Source organism: Balaenoptera physalus (assembly GCF_965194825.1).
Source record: "Balaenoptera physalus genome assembly, chromosome: 2".
In the NCBI taxonomy this organism is placed as follows: domain Eukaryota; kingdom Metazoa; phylum Chordata; class Mammalia; order Artiodactyla; family Balaenopteridae; genus Balaenoptera; species Balaenoptera physalus.
In genome coordinates, this window is record NC_138883.1 from 100,870,876 (window position 1) to 100,892,718 (window position 21,843).

The following is a 21,843-nucleotide window of genomic DNA, read 5'->3' on the forward strand; positions in this document are numbered from 1 at the left end:
CCGGGCGGCGGCGGAGGGAAGAACTACGACTCCCGAAGAGGAGCGCAGCCCGCCGCCGGCAGGCTGCAGGAAGCTAGGCCCCGCGGCCGTGGTCCTCACAACATCCGGGCCCCGGCACTGCAGAGGCGCCGCTGCCGGTTACTGTGGAGACGGCCTGCTACAGCCTTTCCGAAGGATTCCACCCTGGAGGACGGCTCCCCGGATTAGGCCGATTAGTTTACACGTATCCATCCAGCCGACGGTTCGCCTTCTCTTTGCTGCTTTAATTGGGTGTAGTAAAAGTCGGCGCTCGCTGGCCTTGCCATCCGCTGCAGGAAAAGACTGCGTTTGCCGAAAAAAATAAAGAAGATATCGAGAATGACCGAGTACGACTGGGTGGGTTTGGGCAGAGGGCTGGATGTTTTTGACTGTCGACACTCTTTACTATAAATTTGGGGCACCCCACAATCCCACCCACCCCCACCCTCCAGAAACAACCACCGTTGTAGGCAACCACTGGGGTACACAGATGTAACATGCATTGCATTAAGCCAGAATTGCCTATGAAGTTATAAGGATGATTGGGGATGGTATGCAACTCATGCCCCATTGCAAAATGCCGTGATGGTTTTGAACAAGAAAAACGTACCTTGTTAATTTGACGTCTGTGTACATTGTGTCTTGTTCAAAAAAGGATATGAGTGGAAAAAAGGACATGCTGCATTTATACTCACTGTTGATGGAAACAGTAGAAAGTTAAGGTTTAATTCTCTGTCACCTAACTGTGGCCAGAAAAAGATAAATTAAGAAAAACACGAACAAGGAGGATGGTGGGCCTGAGGAGAAACAAAAGGGTGCCTCAAAATTAGACTTACAGGGGTTTTTTTGCTTTTGGTGTTACTGTAGTTAACATCAACTGTGACACAAAACCAAAAAAAAAAAAAAAAATTTTTTTTAGTTTTATAATTACAGCTTCTATAATGGGCATTTTTATTATTTCAGTAGCTTGTTATTTATCTTTATAAAAATGTGTGTGTGTTTATAACAAAAGACTTGGAAAAGTCAAAGTGGCCTGGTTTTCTCTAATTCTAGGAGAGCCTGAAAATTAAATTAGTAAGGAAGTTAATACCATCTATTTGTAGATTTTCATTCTTTTCAAGGCACTTGCACAGTCTAATTTTAGACTTAATCGATTTTAAAAGATTCATTTATAATTTTCATTAACCTTCTCCTTCAGTAACAGTTGCTGACTCAATGTATAACCTAGAAGAGAATTTAAAGTAATATTTTTATTATTCTTTATATTAGACTGTTTTGTTTTTGATTGTATCTGTTTTGAACTCTACATTTTAAGAATACCAGATTTGAAGAGGTCGAAACCCAAATAAGAAAGTTGCAGTGAGGGCCTAGGACATAAAGTAAAAGCAAGGGGTATTTTGTTTCCAAGTCCATAAACATTTGTGAATTGTCCTGGAGGTCTAAAAGATTTCGGTAGACACTAATTTTTACAGATTGGTACGGATTATGCCAACAAAAATTTTCAGCTAATTTGTCTTCTATTTTGACTAGATTCTGTTTTCTGTATTCCATTTTGAGTCAAAGTTGATCAGAATTTTAGAGCCAGTTGCAGAAGGTGATTTGAAAGTCACAACCTATGGGACTGAGGTTGCCCTGGGCAACCTGACTGGTGTCCATAAAGTAAATTAGGGTTGGTACTTTTTCTCACAAGTCACAGGGCAGCACCTTCCACCTAAGAAGCCTTCCATGTGCTGAGAGAACCTAGACATTTTGAGAAAAGCTGACCTGTTGTGATGCCATAGGATTCTGGTGACTTACTATTCTCCAATGTCTGTGCTCTTGATATTTAAAACAAATTAATAAGCAGTGCCAAAAAAGAATAAACAAGATCTGATGAGTTCTACTTCCAGCTTTGCCAGCTTCCTACAAGATAATGAGTGTTAGTCAATGGTAGCACACTACTGTAAAGTTTTCTTAACCTGTAAATTTCAGAACTGAATTCTGGAAGATCATGCATATGCATTGAAGTATACCTGCAAAAAAGAAAATGGTAAAAATTGGTTCCATTTATATAGCAGCGTATCATTTACATCCGATTTTCTTTCATTTCCACAACCACAAGAACTATGGCAGGTTGTGTTTTTTTTCCCCCTTTTTTACCAATTTTACAGACAATATAAAAACAAAGGTGCAATGATGATAAAGGATTGGAATCTAGGTCACAAAGTTCTTGCCTGTGCTACTCCTCCAACACTATTATACTTCTTCAAATCTGAACAAAATAAAAGAAAGTGGAGTAAATACTTCACATTTGCAGGTTTGAACTCAAGATTTCAAAACAAATAGGTTCCTGACAGTGGGGAACTTAACTTTGCAGAGACATTAAGTAGAATAACCCAGGAATTCAGTGAGCTGGGTTAGTCTAAGAGGAACCGAATTAATCTGACCCAAATTTGATGCTCAGTTAAGCCTGACACAACAACTTGGTCAATATTCTTTCCTCCGTTTTAGAGGTGGAGAAACTGAGATTATATGCTTGCTAGTTTTAAGGATTTAGAATTATTAAAGGGTCTCAGCCTCATGAATCACAAGAATCTACTATAGAGTCTTCAAAGCAAAATAATTTTAATGCATATAAACAACCTTCTATTTAATGCAACCTTAAAAAGTCAGAGTTACAGTACCCTGCCAATCTCTATGAGGTTAGATATAATATAATTTCTGATCTGGAAAGACTTAGATCTTAAGTATTCCAGAAGTTGCCAAATTTGGAGGGTTTTTTTTTTTTTTTTTTTTTTTTTTTTTTTTTTTTTTGGAGGGTTTTTTTAACTACCAAAATTTTTTGCCTACATGGACACCACAGAATCATTTTTAAGAGCTTTATCACAAGTAAATATACACTTCATGTTTTTCAAATAACTGAAAAATCACTTTCCTATTGCTACATTTGGAGAGCCCTTATATCCTATTAGAAAAAGAAAAAAACTATCTAATCCATCTCCTTTGTTTTACATTTATAGACAAGGAATTTGAATCCTTGCAAAATAATTTCATCAAAGTCACGCAGCTATTATCACTGGAAACATCAGAACCCAGAACTGGTGACACCTAATATTTGAAGGTGAAGACCTACTTTTTTTTTAAATAACCAGTTTCCCAACATTATTGAGCTGGTTTCCTATGTGCTTGTCTTCTATGTAATAAAATGTAAGTTCTAGGAACTTTAGCTTGTTGATCACTACTTTTCCAGCATCTAACAATGCCTGGTACACAGTGGGTACTCAGTATTTGTTGAATGAGTGATAAACAAGGTCCATATAGTCTGTTCCATTTGAATTCTTTCACCTTCACTATTGAAGCTTGATGTTTTTCATAGAATGGACTTTACTAAGGATAAGCATGTTATATGCATTGCTAGAAAGCAATATGCACTTTTGTACCCATTCTTTTTAATATCTTGCTCCCTCCCTCCCCAAATAGCTAAGTTATGTATATTTTAAATATTTATTAAATTTATTATATATGTTAATTACATATTAAATTATAGTAAATGGCACTACCATCTACCCAAATGTTTGTCCAGAAATGTGGGAGTCTTTCTTGATCTGTCCCTCTTCCTCACTACCCACATCCAATCAATCACCAGGTCCAATGAACTCTACTTCCAAAATGTGTCTCAAATTTATTTACTAGTCTCTCTATACCACCATTCTTCTATAAATCATCATCGTCAGTCACATGGAATACTGAAGCTCCTCTCCACATCCATTCAAGTCTCTGACGGCAGCCAGAGTAATCTTACTAAAAAGTATATTACATCATGACATGCTTCTCCTTAAAACGCTTCAACAGCTTTCCATTGCTTTTACCATAAAGATCTAAACTTTTCACACAGCCAACCAGACCCTTCAGGATCTGGCTCCTGCCCCTCTATTCTCATCTGCAGCCATTTTCACTCTAACTTACTCCACTTTGGCCATGCTTTTTCTTTGTGCCCTCCTCTGTCTTTTCCTTCCTTGCCTTCCAGTCTTAAGATTCAGTGACACTTCACCAGAATGGCCTTCCTAGGCCCTCACACTAGGTTAGAACCCCCTGTATGTCTTCATAAACATCCTGAATTTTTTTTCTTCATAGCACTTACCACAATTATAATTAGTCAGTTGTATAATTATTTGCTTAATGGCTATCCCCCACAAGGTTAAGATCCCTGAATGTTTATCTTGTTCCCTTTTCACTCTAAAATTAAGCTGTACGTCCTCTTCGAACTATGACCTATTGCAGTCTTACTCTATAAGTTACACGTGTTTATAAATTCTCATAGTTCTAGTACAGGATTTTAAAAAGCTACCTTGTACATACTTTTGACAAGTTTGCTCTGTACAGATATATATAATTGAATGGGCACTCTTCAATGTCCTCCAGAGAAAAGGACTCCCAAAAGGAGAGTAGATGGGGCTAAGTTTTTGTTTTCTTCTCTATTGTTTTTCCAGCTTTATTGAGGTATAATTGACATATAACATTGTGTAAGTTTAAGGCACAACATGATGCTTTCATATACATATATACTGTGAAATGATTAACAATAAGATTAGTTAATATGTCCATCACCTCACATAATTACAAATTTTTGTGTGTGGGTATGGTGAGAGCATCTACTCTTTTAGCAACTTTCAATTATATAATACAGTATTGTTAACTGTAGTCACCACACTGTACGTTAGATCCCTTGAACTTACTCTTCTTATAACTGTTAGTTTGTACCCTTTGACCAACATCTCTCTATTTCCCCCATCCCCAGCCCCTGGCAACCACCATCCTGCTCTGAGTTTGACATTTTTTTTTTTTTTTTTTTAGATTCCACATATATGTGAGATCATAGTGTATTTGTCTTTCTCTGTCTGACTTCACTTAGCATAATGCTCTCAAGGTGCATCCATGTTGCTGCAAATGGCAGGATCCCTTCCTTTTTTATGGCTGATAATATTTCATTGTGTATGTGTGTGTATATACCAAAATTTCTTCATCCATTCATCTGTTGATGAATACTTAGGTTGTTTCCATGTCTTAGCTATTGTGAATGCTGCAGTGAACATGGGAGTACAGATATCTCCTCAAGATGTGATTTCATTTCCTTCGGATATATACCCAGAAGTGGAATTGCTGGATCATATGATGGTTCTATTTTTAGTTTTTTTGGTTGTTTTTTAATTTATTTATTTTATTTATTTATTTTTGGCTGCGTTGGGTCTTTATTGCTGCGCGCGGGCTTTCTCTAGTTGTGGTGTGCGGGCTTCTCATTGTGGTGGCTTGTCTTGTGGCAGAGCACAGGCTCTAGGTGCTCAGGCCTCAGTAATTGTGGCACATGGGCTCAGTAGTTGTGGCTCACGGGCTCTAGAGCTCAGGCTCAGTAGTTGTGGCGCATGGGCTTCGTTGCTCCACGGCATGTGCAATCTTCCCGGACCAGGGCTCGAACCCACGTCCCCTGCATTGGCAGGCGGATTCTTAACCACTGCGCCACCAGGGAAGTCCCGTATTTTTAGTTTTTTGAGGAACCTCCATACTGTTTTCTGCAGTGGCTGCACCAATTTACATTCCCACCAACAGTGCATGAGGGTTCCCTTTTCTCCACATCCTCGCCAACTCCTATTCTCTCTTAACTTTATAATAGCCATTCTTCAGGTGTTGATATCTCATCGTGGTTTAGATTTGCATTTCTCTGATGATTAGGGATGTTGAACATCTTTTCATGTACCTGTTGGCCATCTGTATGTCTTCTTGGGGAAGAATGTCTGTTCAGATCCTCTGCCCATTATTTAATTATATTGTTTGGTTTTTTGCTGTTGAATTGTATGAGTTCTAAAGATATTTTGGAAATTAACCCCTTATCTGATGTATGGTTTGCAAATACTTTCTCCCATTCCAAGGCTGCCTCTTCCTTCTGCTGTTCTTGTGCTGCGCAGAAGCTTTTTCGTTTGACGTAGTCACACTTATTGATTTTTGCATTTATTGCTTGTACTTTTGTTGTCATATCCAAAAAATTACCAAGACCAACTCCAAGGAGCTTTTTCCCTATGTTTTCTTCTAGGAGTTTTACGGTGTCAGATCTTACATTTTTCTTTGATCTTTTTCGAGTCACTTTTTGTGAGTAGTGGGATAAGAAAGGCTTAGGGCTAAGTTTAAATAATTCTGTTTTTTTCAGAACTTTATAATTGAGAATTATTTTATGCATTTATCTTTTAGGGTAAGAAAAGTACTTCAGCTTCAAATTCAGAAACAGAAATGAAACCTGAACAACTGCCTCCTTGTGTGAACCCTGGCAATCCTGTGTTTTCATGTATGTTGGACCCAAAGACACTCCATACAGCTACCTCACTATCAAAACCTAAGATGATTATGTATAAAACCAATTCAAGTAATTATGGTGAATTTTTACCCATGCCACAGTTTTTCCCCTGCTATTATACTCCAAAGGACCAAGTATTTTCAAGCAATATCAGAGCTACTGGATTTTATCAAAATAACACTCTAAACACAGCACCTGACAGAACAAGAACGCTTGATTTTCCTAATTTTCAACGCACTCTATGAAAATATATTGCTCTTAAATAGAGAGAAAATATACTTGGGAAAAATGAGTTTTAAATCTAAGGCTAGGATACCTAATTTGAAATATAAAAAGATTTGAATTAATTTTTTAAAAATACCTTTAAGAAATAAAGCATTTCAACCAATAACTGAATGACAGTGACTTCTTAAATAAAAATGTGTTCAAAATAGAATAAAAGGTAGAAAGCATTTTATTATACCTAGCTTTATTTAGTTCATGTAGTCCAAAAGCTTCAAAAGGCTTTCAGGATCTCAACTGTCTACTGAGTATATTTATCAAGACAAAGGAACACAGGAACTCTAATTTTGAAAACTGAATTAAGGAAGATTCTGACGAGTAATTTCCTGCTTTTCTGTTATTTCAACTAATAGCTTAGAACCTGGGGAATGTTAGTTCACACTGCTAAACTGGTGGAAGAGAGGACTTGTTATTCATTCATTCATTTAGCAAATATTTATTGAACACCTACTTACGGCAGGTGCTATACGATGCAAATGGAACACAGAAATAGAAAACAGTGTCTTTTATTGTTTCAATAAACAATATTTGGGGGAAATGAGAGTAGCAAATTAGTAATACATGATAATTTATGTAATGTAAACTATGTAAAAGGTCTTTCAGACACAGAGACAGAACTGCTTAAATTGAGACCAAGGAGATCAAGAGAAACATTCTGGAGAAGGTAAAGCCAAATCAAAGGAAAGGTCCATCCAGGCAGAAGAAACGTTACATATACAAGAATGAAAATGTGAGAGAATGTTGCACATTTTTAAAAGTGCAATTACTTTTTTTTTTTTTTTTTGGCCGCATCATGCAGCTTGTGGGATCTTAGTTCCCCGGCCAGGGATTGAACCCAGGCCATGAAAGCGAGGAGTCCTAACCACCGGACCACCAGGGAATTCCCCAAATGTAATTACTTTGCTACATCTTTAACACAGAGCATAAGCAGTGGTAGATGATGGGCTATACAATTCTTTAAACTCTGTAATTCCACTACATAGAGAGATTTATTTCAGCTGCCATCTGCTGAAACCTCCTGTTCAGTTGGATCTGAGTACCTTTACTGGAAAAAAAAAAATCACTGTTCTTATTTTTCCCTGTTGGTTTCAGGTTCAGGATATTAACATCAATTAGAAAAAATAATCTTGTGAGTCACTAGGGGACCAGAAAAGTTGGATACAGAAAAGTTGAATCTTCTATTTACAAAAATGGCTTGATGTGAGGAAACAGCTCAAACTCTGCAGCCTCATGAAATTCTTTCAAATATCCCAAAATATGATATTTGGCACAAGAAAGAAAAAAAAATTAGTTTTGTTCACTTCCTCTAAAACATCAAAAATCAAGGCACTGCACAAGATTTCCAGGCAAATGATGCAACAGAATTTGAGTTTACCAGATTTTTCTCTGCATAACCTATACAAACCCTTTTCCCCCTTCACTGTAGGTGCTTGATTTGTAGAAAGTGAAGTCAGCTTTTTAATATGTAGAATCTAGAGGTTAACCTAAAGTTCCTTACTATGACAGGTGGTTAGGCCTTTTGTTTTGTTGTTGTTGCTAAAATTCTTAGGAAGGATGAGTATCTTGGAATCAAGCATATTGTCTGGAATGCAATTATGTAGTCATTCAGTGCCTATCAAAGTCCAGGGACTATTCTAGGCTCTAAGAGCTTCCCTTCATGGAGGTTAGATTCTAATAAATTCTAGTAGGGGAAAACAGACCAAAAGACATATGTATAAATATGTATACATATTTATATATAAATGTTATGGAACATAAATGTTTATATGTTTATGTTATACATATATGTTATACATATATGTATAACAGACATATAAACATTTATAAATATACATATGTGTAAATATGTAAATATAAAATATGTATACATATTTACATGTAAATACTTATGTCCATATATGTATAACATTTATGTATTTATGGTACATACATTTTATTTATGTAAATATTTTATTTGCATGTTATTAGCATGTAAATATTTATATATGTCTATATATATACAACATACCAGGCGATAAGAGTTATGGGGAGAGAATAATTTAGGGTTGGGGCAGGAGTGCTTGGGCAAGGAGGTATTTTAGGTAGGGGAGTGTCTGATAAGTTGGTATTTGACCACACCCCTGAAGGAAGTGAAGGGAAAGTCAAGCTGTTGAGGCAACTGAATATCAAGTCTGGCATTCAAGGGAGAAGTTGAATATAATCAATATAAACAACATCCACACAAAGATATTATTTAAAATCATGAGATAAGACAACAAAGTGTAGGTAGAAAAAAGAACAGAGGACCACTAATCTCTAGGGAACTCCAACATTTAGAAGTCAGGGGAATGACTAGGAATAAACAAATGAGACCAAGAAGAAGTAACTTGTGAAGTAGGAAGAAATTAGTAAGACTGTGATGCCTAGAAGCCATGTAAGGAACTTGTTTCCAGAACAGGGAATGATCCAGCTGTGTGAAATTATCTTGGAGGCTAACACATAAACTGAGACCTGAGGGTTTGATTAGGCAATGCGGAAATCATTGGTGTCCTCAACAAGAAGTGTTTCAGTGAGGTTGTAGAGAGGAGAACTATCGGAATAGGTTTAAGAAAGCCTGCAACTCTGCACAGTTATCGCTCAGCACTAATCCACAGCCCATGGGAAGAAGAGAGTGCAGGCAAAATGTGAGGAGCGCCCAAACTAAGGTGCTCTGGGAGGGAGAAGAAAAGACAAATCCAGGAGACTTTTAGAATCCTCAGTTGTGGGCCTGTCCATTCCTGGATCGAGGAGCCAGCTGTCTCATCGGTAACAGAAAGCTGGAGTCTCCTCTGGGCCTGCATCCCTGGTTCACTTTGTGCACCTTGGAGCCTGGAAACTTGGAGACTGGAGACCTCTTTTTCAGCTTTGCAGCCACTCTTCTTCCACTAGAGCCCAAGAAAGTGCACAAAGCCCTGAGATGTAAAAAGATGGAGAAATGGGTGCCCTGGTGGAAGTGTCTTGTCCACGGCCACCCAGCTATTCCCCAGTGACATGCGGGTTTGAAACTTGATTGCTTTGCTCTCCACCCCGATGAACTCCCTAGAGGAAGGAAGCATGTCGGGTTGGAATCTCTGAAACCCATGGCACCTGGCCCTGTAGCTCGTATCCCCTAGGCCCTCAGAGCACGTGGGGTAAGAAGAGGGCGTGGCCAATAAGGAATGAGGGAGAGAGATCAGAAATCACCAGAGCCCTGGGGCCTGCAGGACAGTCTGCTTTGACCATAAGCTCCGTAAAGGTGAGGGCCAGGTCTGGCTGGTTGATCCTTAATTCCTCAATGCCTGGCATGGTGCCCTGTGGGCAAGCAGCTCCTGTCCAGCAGCCCCTCTCCCAGGATGCTGGCTTTCACCTGGATGCCGCCACCACCACCTCTTCCCCTGCCTCTGCAGGGCAGGTGGGCGAGCGGCTTCCCTTTGTGGGCAGCTGCTGGGGGCACAACGTCTCTTACTACTTCTGGGAAGCTACCCAAACCTCTGTAAATAGTCACTTCACTAAAAAGCCTTTTAAACACCGCAGCTGAGTGTACTCTCTGTTTCCTGCCCGGACTCTGACAGGTCCTTAAAGGGAAGAAAATAGGGAAACAGTCAACAGGAGCCTGGAAGGATAAGGGGGCTTCTCAGAAGCACTTACACAACCCCGGGAGGAACAATTCTTGTTATTCCCTGTACTCACCCACTGAGGGGGAAAAGGACTTAGAAAGGACTGTGTGAGGCCCACTACACGACGGCCGGCCTGAGTCACCCCAGCTATCCCGTGGTCAGTGGCTCTCTCCTCTCTCTGCCCCTCAGTGCTTGGTTCTATCTAGATAGGAATCCTTGATAAGGTGGGATTATAATTTACTACCTTATAGGCCTGTACCCCACACTGGACTGAAAACTCCTCAAAGGCAAAGATCTGGGTTTTGGCCATTTCTGGATCCTGCCCAGTTTCTCACAGGCTGCTGGGCACAGAGGAAGCCCTTGCATGGATTCACGTGAAGAAGGAATGAAGGTTTCTCCCACAAATGAACCCGTAGGCCCACCCTTCTAAAATCCACCCCTTCCGAGGTGGTGAAACCACCTCAGAAGCCCGTGGCCAGGTCCTGAAGGCTAAAAAGTACTTGACACTGACGATGCCGGAAGGTGGCTAAGCTGCTGACTCAAGAAAACCAACTTTGTCTTCCAAGACGGTTGCCTGATCTATCCTCAAGTTGTTTCGCCCAGACACATCCTGGCCTCATGCTTGCCTGACACCTTTGCCTGCTTCTTCAAGGGCCGCCAGTTTCGCTCAAACAGCTTTCTTGTTCTTGTACCCTTTTGTTCTGTTGCTGTCTCATGTTATCCAAATGATCCATTCTAACCCCTTCACACCTGGATCAGGAGACCTTCACCACACAAAGCCAACAGTGTGGACCACATCTTCCCATCCCCAAACCAGGATACAGTCCTTTGCAACCTGGGGTGTCCCAGGAAACCTGGGATAAATACTCATCGTATCTATAGAACCGACACTAAACCTTGATCCATTTTTAATGTAAATGGTCTTAATAACCACAAACATATGGGGGAGAAGAACAGTGAACAAAGCTTAACTGTTTTGTTGACTAATTGACTGTAGTTTTCATAGGCATGGTGACCATATTCCTGTAATTTTCTAACGCAGTGGTTTTTTTTTTAAATCTTAATTTTATTGGTGTATGGTTGATTTACAGTGTTGTGTTGGTTTCAGTTGTACAGCAAAGTGATTCAGCTATGCATATACATATATTCATTCTTTTTTAGATTCTTTTCTCTTATAGGTTATCACAGAATATTGAGTTCTCTGCACTGTACAGTATGTCCTTGTTGGTTATCTTTATATAGTAGTGTGTGTATGTTTATCCCAAGCTCCTGATTTATCCCTCCCCTCTAATGCAATGTTAATTTCAAATGTTTCATTAGTGGAAACATTTTTAATGCTGAATATTATGATTCATGTTGTATTGTTTTCAATAAAAGCAGTTCTTTATGTGTATAAAAAAAAAAGGCTGCAAGAAGTAAAAACTACTTTTTATTAGTTTTGCTGTACACTGAACAGAGAAATGGGGTGATAGCTGGAAACAGATGTGGGGGCAAAGGTTACTTTTTAAAGACAGGATCATAATATAGCATGTTTGTATTTTGATGGAACCACATTTGGAGAACCTCTCGCCCACGGTAATCAGTTCCATAGAGAAAATGTAGCTAAAGATGACTACACAGTAATGTTTCTTTAATATGGACTAAAAAAAGCTGAAGTGTATAAAATCAAAGGCACAGAGAGGATGAACACAGAATTATTCACCAATTTATAGTATATTTAGAACTAGGATACATAAGAACAATCCAAAAAAAGCATTAGTGTATGGACTGTAAAGTATTAATTTAACTATTTTGTGAGATACACTAAATAAAGTAGTACATTTGGAATATGCTATCCTAAAGTGTAAAAAAATAAACATACTCTGTAATTTTTCCAAAAAGAAAGACTCCATTTCAGATAACAGTTTGAACAATCAATTCTCCTGGAAGATATTTAAAGCAAATTAATTTGAAAACTCACATACTTTAGGCAAACTTTCCTTCCTTTACACAATTATCAGAATATTTGAAGTTTTACCTCCATTTATTGACTGATCATTTCTTGAAATACAGCATGAACTCTCAGCTTCAAATGAAACTGAAGGCTTATCTTCCCAAAGGAATATTTTACCAATTTGTTTAGGTCTTTTTCCTCTTTTAGCTATAAACTAAAAGACTATCATAAATATAATTTACCCCGTCAATAATCTAATTAATATATTTGACCAAATAATGTTGGTTGGTTTTTACTATCTATAATAGCTCAAAATTATTCTGAGTTTATTATGTTCTAGGTACTATACTAAGCAGTTCGTTTATTAAACAAAAACCATGTTTGTTCAGGTCATAAAAAGGCTAAAATGAAGTATGTTCTAAGTACTGTCAAAAGTAGCTCCTTGAAGAGAGTATCTTAAGCGAGAGATGGTCTTAGAGTCATATGCCTTTAAAACATTTTAGAAGGGCGAATCACAACATCAACTAAATAAATTACTCAATTAATGTTCTTTCAGAGAAAAAAAAAAAGAAGGGCAAATCACACTTCAAAGAGAAGATGCTGGTAACCTTGTCATGACCTGAAGAATTAACCTGGTTTTATTGTTAGTACACGAGAGTTAGTTACAGTGAGGTATGTCTTAAGGTTTGTAAACAAAGGGAATTATCCTAAACTTTGTAGGAAAAAGGAAGCCTGTTATGTAGAACTGCATACATGATGCCATGAAACATTCCATTCATTAAACTAATCATCCGGGTTCTGAGTCCCTGTTTGCCAAGCAACTTTATGATTTGAGTTACCATATCAAATCTGCTCATAAAGAGAAATGAATTTTCATTTAACCTACCGTGAGAATGAACATCCTCAGTCAATTTCTGATTATGAATTAATAATAAGTAGGCAATCTGTTTTACTTAGTCTCCTGAGCTTGGTTAACGTGACTCTGATCCTTGCAGATGGGCCAGCTCTTGAGGCCCTTTGAGAGTGAGACTGAGAGTGAGACTGAGCCAGATCAATTCAATAAGGTAATGAAACACCACCCTTGTTATCAGGCTTCTTGGGAGATCATATACCAACCTTTTCCCCAGGTGGTATGTGCAAAAGTCCTTTGCTTTTTTATTCTCCACATAGATGAGGTTTGTTGAAAAGAACCTGGCTTGCCAATGGCAAGTGGTCTCTCCTTGGCCAAACTCTAAACGGGCTCCTCTGAGCCACTTTTTCAACTAGGCCTCATCCTTGTGTAAGCAGATGGGGTAGGGGCTCCCTGGAAAAAGAACCAGATACAGCTTCTTGACATAAGAGAAGCCATTTTAGGCCTAAGCCATTTTGTGATCTAAGCCTGGCCACCATGCTTGCCTTTGAATAGGTCTCAGTAATAATGATCTTAAGGGAATAAAAGAACAAAGGACTCTTATCAGGCAAGAGAAGGAAGAACAGCAAAGATAACAAATCAGATAATAAAGACTCTCAGTTCATTTCAATGGTAAAGATTAGCCTGAAGCACTTTTTTGAGCTGTTCTGCAGAATTTAAACCCCCTCCAGGGCTCAACCACCAGATCTACTGGAAGCTAAGGGATGATGATGTTGACCTTTTCTAACCCTCATAGCTTCAATCAGAGCTTGGAACTCTGTCGACCTTTGCCCCAATTCTATGCAGAATTCTCTGCTCAAGCTCCTTCAGAAATATGCATACACCAGCCAAGCCCCTTCATGAATATACACGTACCCTTAGCTTAAAACTTCCCTAATTTTGCTGTTCCAGGATACACTCCTTTGGGAAAGATCGCCCATGTTCTCCCTACTTATTGCAAATAATAAATGGGTCCTTCTTTCGCTCTTTCCCTTGGTTGCAAAAGCTCGACATCCACCAAGAGGTGAACCCAGTTTTCGGGTAACACTTGGGCCTTGTCCTTCAGAGCCTAGTTGTAACAAGACTCTTGTTAAACCCTCTCGTTCAACTCCACACAAGCCTGACTCTTAAGAAGTGCCCTCATGGAGAAGCGCAACACAGGGTAACAGGGTCATTGGTGAAAGCAAAGGGGAGAGTAGAAACTGATCTGAGCTTAGGCTGAAACTTGAAACTGCTATGGATATGGAGGTCAGAAGGGAGCATGGGCATGAATCCTGAATGGTGGGGAAACTCGAAACCATTACAACCAAGAGGTGGGTTCCATGACACCTGCCCCACAGGTGAGCAGCCCTGACTCCTTTGCCCCCATGAGGGAAGCCCCACTCACCTGACTTGTCCCCCTGGAGTGAAGAGAGGCCCCACTTTTGAGTGTTGTGTGTCAATAACAGTGTTGTGTCACCGGTGGTCATGTTGATTAGTTGAAGAGGATAAGATTTAAAAAAAAAAAAAAGAAGTGTTAAATCGGTTTAACCACAATCCCACCATCAACATCTGATCACCTTCAATGTCTAACCAAATTCCTCATCTCTCACCATCTCCCAGGTGATATCTGATCAAAATGGCCTGCCTTCAGCAGGAATCCTGTTAGGTTAGTTTAGCCAGAATCTCCCTACCCCTGATGTTTCCTCTCAGTAATCTTCTATCCACTGACAAGCCACCCCCTTCCCCACTTCCCCCCGACCCCACTATTGCTCCTTGGCTATAAATCATCACCTGTCCATTCTGTAGTAGGAACTGAACCCAGTTCTATACTGAGTGCTCTTTTCTCCTATTGTAATAGTTCCTTAGTAATACTTGTTTTTACTGCTGTAACTACTGTGCAGCTCTAGTTTTTTGTGATACTAGGAAAGTGGAACAGGATATGTTTACTTAAATACATGTGTTTACTTTCCATTTAACTATTAGACAGCATTGATCTATTAGGAGTAATACTTTTACCTCTGTCAGTAAAGAGCTAAAATGTGTAAAAGAAAAGTTATCCCAAACCTGGTCTGGGACAAACCTTTTTTTGCTTGATGTAATTCTCTTTCTGGAAAGAAAGGAGGAAATGAGCATCCCTGACAAAATGCTTAAGCACGTTTAATGAGATAGAGACACATTTTGTGAAACTAGTTACTTACCCACCCTAGCTGACTCTCATGTGATTGTCAGTCAAGAGGCAAGTGGCATGTAAGGAAATAACTCTTTTTAAAAATCTAGTCTAGGGGCTTCCCTGGTGGCGCAGTGGTTGAGAATCTGCCTGCCAATGCAGGGCACACGGGTTCGAGCCCTGGTCTGGGAGGATCCCACATGCCGGGGAGCAACTAAGCCCGTGAGCCACAACTACTGAGCCTGCGCGTCTGGAGCCTGTGCTCCGCAACGGGAGAGGCCACGGCAGTGAGAGGCCCGCACACCGCAATGAGGAGTGGCCCCCGCTCGCCGCAACTAGAGAAAGCCCTCGCACAGAAACGAAGACCCAACACAGCCAAAAATAAATAAATAAATAAGTTTATTTAAAAAAAAAAAAAAAAAAAATCTAGCCTAGGACTTCCCTGGTGGTGCAGTGGTTAAGAATCTGCCTGCCAATGCAGGGGACATGGGTTCGAGCCCTGGTCCGGGAAGATTCCACATGCCGTGGAGCAACTAAGTCTGAGCAACACAACTACTGAGCCTGTGCACCACAACTACTAAAGTCTGTGCGCCTAGAGCCCGTGCTCCGGAACAAGAGAAGCCACCGCAATGAGAAGCCTGTGCACTGCAACGAAGAGTAGCCCCTGCTCGCCACACTAGAGAAAAGCCCGCATGCAGCAACAAAGACCCAACGCAGCCAAAAATAAATAAATTAATTTTTTAAAATAATAAACAAAATAAAAATCTGGTCTAACAATAATCTAATTATTTCCTATTCCTATTTCCTATTATTTCTGTTAAAGAGAAAAATCACAGGCCCAAAATGGCAGCACTTGTGTTAAAAGCCCATGATTTAATACCTAACCTAACAGCAGTTTTGACCTTTCCCAGAAATGTAATTTTAATCAATCAATTTGGAATTTGCTGGTCAGCACCAAGAGGTAATCTGTCACTTGGGCCCTCTCCAACTCCACCCAACCCCCTAAAGGAAGAAGAAGCAATCTGCCTGACAAAACCCTTCCCAGCAAAAGATGCCTTAGCCTAAAAATAATCCATTATTTTTTTTCATTAATAGCTCCCTTGTGCCCCACCCTTCTTTCTATAAAAACCTTCCCTTTTGTACAACCTCTCAGGGGGCCCTTCTAGTTGCTAGATATGATACTGCTTAAATCATGAATCACTGAATAAGGCCAATTAGGTCTTCAGACTTTGAACTTTGTTTTTTAACATTTCCTATTTCTATAAAGCATCAATTGCAAAATGGACTAACTAGCAGTTTTTCCTTTGCATGCAAAATTTTGATATAGCTTTGATATTTGTTTATTACCAAATTTGCAGAAAAGGTTTCTTTAATTAATGTGTACACTGTGTATTTACGTAATAAGCAGTTACGGTAGGGGGTCCTCAGAGAAAGAGATTCAGGCATGGCTTTCTTGACATAAGAGAAGCCATTTTAGGCCTAAGCCATTTTGTGATCTACGCCTGGCCACAATGCTTGCCCTCAGTAATAATGATCTTAAGGGAACAAAAGAACAAAGGACTCTTATCAGGCAAGAGAAGGAACAACAACAGAGATAACAAATCGGATAATAAAGACTTCCAGATCTGTTTCAATGGTAAAGATTAGCCTGAAGCACTTTCTTGAGCTGTTCTGCAGAATTTAAACCCCCTCCAGGGCTCAACCACCAGATCTACTGGAAGCTAAGGGATGATGATGTTGACCTTTTCTGACCTTCATGACTTCAATCAACTAAAGCTTGGAACTCTGTTGACCTTTGCCCAATGCCATGCAGAATTCTCTGCTCAAGCTCCTTCATGAATATGCATGGACCCTTAGCTTAAAACTTCCCCAAGTTTGCTGTTCTGGGAGACACTGCCTTGGGAAAGATCCCCAGTGTTCTCCTTACTTGCTGCAAGTAATAAATCCTTCCTTCTCTGGCTTGGTCATGTCAAAGGACTACCATGACAATTTTTTCTTTTAATAATCTTTTACTCATAGGCTTTAATGATAACACTATTATTTGGGAAGCATGTTTTTATCATAAATGAAATGGGAATGTCTGTATCTATATTTTAACTCTATCACTACTTCAGTCTAAGACAGAAGTCCCTTAACAGAAGATTGCTCAAAAAAGGTCAAGTGAATACAAATGAGTGTCTGTTGCTTTTAAACCAAGACTTAGAGGATAGGGTCAAAAAGAATAAATAACTACTTAAGACTCCCTTCTTCTACCTCCTCCAAAAATAGATTTTTTTGCTCTTAGGGTAGCTATTGGGCCCAGTTTTTGTTTTCTGATTGGGATAGTAATAGGAATGAGACAGGAGGGAAGGGGGCAGGGCACAACCTTTAAAAGAATGACACAGCCATTGAGGATGCAGAAAAAAACTAGTTAGAACCAACTAGGTCCAAGATGGCAGAAGATTCAACTTCCAGTAGCCCTTGAGCCTCATTACACGCTCACTGTAATATCAATACATTAGCTAAATGATACATCCACAGGCACCATGACAGCTCCGATGCTGACCATAAAAGGCCAAAAAGTGGGCAGTGGCCCAATTCCTGGAAATCCCTGCCCCTTGTCCAAGATAGTAGGAATAATCCTCCCACCTATGAAATTACCCAGCCCGTAAAAACTATCCCCCCCACACCTCAGCAACACTCTTGCCTTTTGAGATGGACCACATTCTGACTATGGAATGCGTATATCTCTAAACAAACCTGCTTTCCCTTTACTATGGCTCACTCTTGAATTATTTCCTGCGCGAAGCCAAGGATCCTCACTTGGTGGCCTGTCCCAGGGACTCACCCGAGACCTGGGACATGACCATCCTCATGTGCCCCATTTTTCCTGCAACAGGAAGAGCCTGAGAAAAGACTAGTTTGGTTAAAGTATTTTGAATGTCAAACTGGTATGAGACAAACAGAAGAACCACCTCTATTTTGGTCACATTTATTTTTAAAAATAAAAGCAAACCAGGGGAACTTCCCTGGTGGCACAGTGGTTGAGAGTCCGCCTGCCAATGCAGGGGACACACGTTTGAGGCCTGGTCCAGGAAGATCCCACATGCTGCGGAGCAACTATGCCCATGCACCACAACTACTGAGCCTGTGCTCTAGAGCCTGCAAGCCACAACTACTAAGCCCGAGTGCCACAACTACTGAAGCTCGTGTGCCTACAGCCCGTGCTCGGCAAAGGAGAGGCTACCGCAATGAAAAGCTCGCGCACCACAACAAAGAGTAGCCCCGGCTCACTGCAGCAACAAAGACCCAACACAGCCAGTAATTAATTAATTAATTAATTAATTAAAACAAAAAAACCAAACCAGGGTTGATTGTAAGAAAAAAGCAATCCTGTCTCACCAGAAGGTCTGATAACTGGGCAGAACTGCTATAGAAGTTATCAAGAGTTGCTTTATAGAAGTAAAAATTTCAAGGTTGCTGAACTAGGATACTCTTACCTATTCAAAAAAGTACTGCTTTTTTTTTTTAAGAAAGAGGCTGTTTTATGATCCACTTGAATGACATCTGATGAACAAATACTATAAAAACTTACTCCTAAAAATTTTGTTTTGTTTTCCTAAAAATCCTCTACATGTAATCACAGAGAAATGTGACAACTATTGGATGCAAAAGGGAAGCTGTACTGGTTTTGCTTAATGCTTGCATCATCACAGAGATATAACACAAGTGGTGGTGCAATCCAGTGTCAGTATCATAATACTCTAAGTTAACATTTTCACCTTTGCTTCCTTTTTTTTTTTTTTTAATATATTTATTTATTTATTTTTGGCTGTGTTAGGACTTTGTTGCTGCGAACGGGCTTCCTCTAGCTGCAGCGAGCAAGGGCTACTCTTCGTTGCGGTGTGTGGGCTTTTCATTGCGGTGGCTTCTCTTGTTGCGGAGCACGGGCTCTAGGCGCACGGGCTTCAGTAGGTGTAGCACGCAGGCTCAGTAGTTGTGGCTCTCGGTCTCTAGAGCACAGGCTCAGTGGTTGTGGCGTCCGGGCTTAGTTGCTCTGTGGCATGTGGGATCTTCCCGGACCAGGGCTCGAACCCCTGTCGCCTGCATTAGCAGGCAGATTCTTAACAACTGGGCCACCAAGGAAGTCCCTGCTGCCTTCTTTTGTTTTTTTCCTGATGTACTTGAAGGTACTAGAAAAAATCTCAGTAGAAAATTTATCACCACCAGATAGTGTTATAAAATATGATCGACGCTTTGGCAAACACTTCCCACAACTAAAGTTGAAGATAAGGTTTCCCAAACAGTTGTTTTACTAGGGTAAACTGGTCTAACCTCAAACAACAGGTAGCGGAGCAGTATTTTTTTAAAAGAAGGTTCTGTGCATTTGGAAACTAAGTCAAAACATCAGTATTGATTATACCAAGGCCAATCATTCAGACAATTAAATAGAGTATTTAATACAAACAAAAATACTTTATAAACACAATCTTTTATTTTAAACTTCTCCACATTAAAAATGAATCAGTAAGTGTCCTGGTAATCACACCAACAAATATTTTGTTAGTTATAAGGGCAAGCTGAATTCAGTAACAAAAAAATATAATTAAATTATGTTGTAATGTGAAACAAAAAATTAAAATAGATTATTCTTACTTTGATTTACTTATTCAAAAGCCATTGAAATCAAACATTTCATTTTCTACAGATGTATAGTATTCTGCCCTGTACAGAACTAAAGAGAAAGTGATTCTGTATAATCAGCCATAATATGCACAGATTCCTAATGCCTCCAGTTATTTTTGTAAAACTTAGAACAATACCTAGTACAATACTTAGCTGCTTCTAGTAGTCATTAAGATTTTAGTTCTGTTCCTTGAATTATATTCCGAATCTTCTCAGCATCATTTTGTACAATTTTGTTGGATGGATCAATCTTAAGGACAGCTTCATAATCCTGTAGGCCTATATTTATATAGCAATGATGATGGACAAAATATTTTATAAATACTTGTGTTATCTAAACAATATTTTTTAAAAATAAAAAGAATCATTAAATCCATGGTTCAGCACAAGCAACAGGTTTTAGTCAGATTCCCATTTTCACATACATGGTCTCTAAGAGACTGAAGAAATTTTTCAGTAATTTCAGAAATAATTATGATTTCATTCAAGATTCAGTAAGAAGCAGTTATTTTAAACTGAAATACAAATAAGCTAACAGCTTAAATTCATTAAAGCATGAATAGACTCAAAACTCATATATCAAAAGGACATTTTTATCACTTCAATGAAAAAGTAATAAATGTCATCTTATTTCAAAATTCTAGATTTTAAAAAATAATTTTGGTACACTCAATCCATACTTTATATAATTTATAGACTATAGTTTGTGCTCTCTTTTTTTTTTTTTCTAATTATCCTATCTACAAAATTTCTTTGAGGAAAATTGGTTAAAAAGGAAAGCATTGTGGACTGGTTGTTAAAAATATATAACTGAATCTAAATCTTTAACAAAAATATCAGTTTGAAGAATTTCTAAGGAAACTTGAGTTCCAGGTGCTATTGATTTGCCATGCCACTTCAGGCAAATCACTTAACATCTCTAAGTCTCCATTTTCTCATCTTTAAAATGAAGGGTCCTTTTAGCTCAAAAAAGTCTAGGATGCTGTAATTCCTAAAGAATGCTTATAGTGTTTCATTCCTGTCTTGATAATTTTTATCGTCATGAAGCTAGACAAGACTCTTAAAAAAAAGGATAGGCATATAAACCTAATTTGGATGCTTTGGTTAGAAAAATCTAAAAAGGCCAGAAACAAGCTTACAAACAAGTCAGAAATAATAAAACTTTATAAGCTAAAGCCAATTCCCTGGCAAGACATCATCAGGAATAGGCCTTTAGGCCTTGAATAAAGGGAAACTGAACGGGAATCTGGGTAGGGAAGTATGGGAAGAAGAGCACTGAAGATAAAACTCGGGGGCAACATGAGTAACCGCAAATAGTCCTTAATTACATTAAAAATGAAAAACAATAAAAATTAAATTAAATTAAAACAATAAAAATTAAATAAATATGGCTTCCATACACGAGACTGAATTACAAACCTTAGTACGGTCTCACAAAAATAAGCAATTGATCATACATTGTGGTAGATCAGTTATTTCTGAGCTTATGAATGTATATATGTATATATGTATGTATGTAGTGTCTGTGTGTCTGACCAAAGAAGGTCATTTTAAAATTTCCATTATATCTTAAGTGACTCATTTATCACACATCTTTCCACAAAAAAACTTGTCTGATACTACAGCATCTCCCTAGACCTAGGAAGATGTTTATATCTTGTGTTAATTCCCTTCTACAACAATGATTTTTTAAAATATTTCAAATCATCTTTTGTTTTGTCAGATAAATTGCAAAGAATAAATTAAATGCCAGAAGTATAAAATAATGGAGTCATCTTGAATAATGGCAATGACATTTTTTTTAGAGTATAACTTCGAACTTAAAACATTTCTGTCATTTCTTACCTTCTACATACAATTCTAGTTGACAGAATGCTGTTCCACGTCGTACATGTGCCTTCATTCTTGCATTAGCATTGTCTGCAACAGGTGGTGTCAATAATTCTAGTGCCTTACAAAAAGAAAAAAAAA

The 21,843-nt window shown here is 38.8% G+C and overlaps 2 protein-coding genes and 1 long non-coding RNA gene across 6 annotated transcripts in view; 2 read left to right on the forward strand and 1 right to left on the reverse strand.

Annotated features, from left to right (window-relative positions):
* LOC309654371 overlaps positions 1–21,843 on the forward strand; it is a 350,754-nt gene that overhangs the window by 136,942 nt on the left and 191,969 nt on the right. The window lies entirely within an intron of this gene.
* On the forward strand, positions 78–6,731 carry PIERCE2 (piercer of microtubule wall 2). Of its 2 annotated transcripts, none has more exons than XM_082448230.1 (2): positions 78–375; positions 6,238–6,731. In XM_082448230.1, the coding sequence occupies exons 1-2, from the start codon at positions 358–360 to the stop codon at positions 6,583–6,585; spliced, it is 366 nt and encodes a 121-aa protein (XP_082304356.1). In that variant the 5' UTR covers positions 78–357; the 3' UTR covers positions 6,586–6,731. The 2 variants fall into 2 exon arrangements, with proteins under 2 accessions (XP_082304356.1, XP_082304357.1); XM_082448231.1 differs by having other exon boundaries at positions 79–365.
* The window catches only part of DNAAF4 (dynein axonemal assembly factor 4), a 118,128-nt gene continuing 112,198 nt past the window's right edge, over positions 15,914–21,843 (reverse strand). For 2 of the 3 annotated variants that reach the window (XM_082446904.1, XM_082446903.1), the window contains exons 9-10: positions 21,718–21,823; positions 15,915–20,151 (exon numbers count right to left, since the gene is read on the reverse strand). In XM_082446904.1, the coding sequence (XP_082303030.1) occupies positions 20,042–20,151; positions 21,718–21,823 (216 nt within the window). In that variant the 3' untranslated portion in view covers positions 15,915–20,041. Of the gene's footprint in view, positions 20,152–21,717; positions 21,824–21,843 lie in introns of all 3 variants that reach the window. The other variant, XM_082446905.1, reaches the window with a different exon arrangement.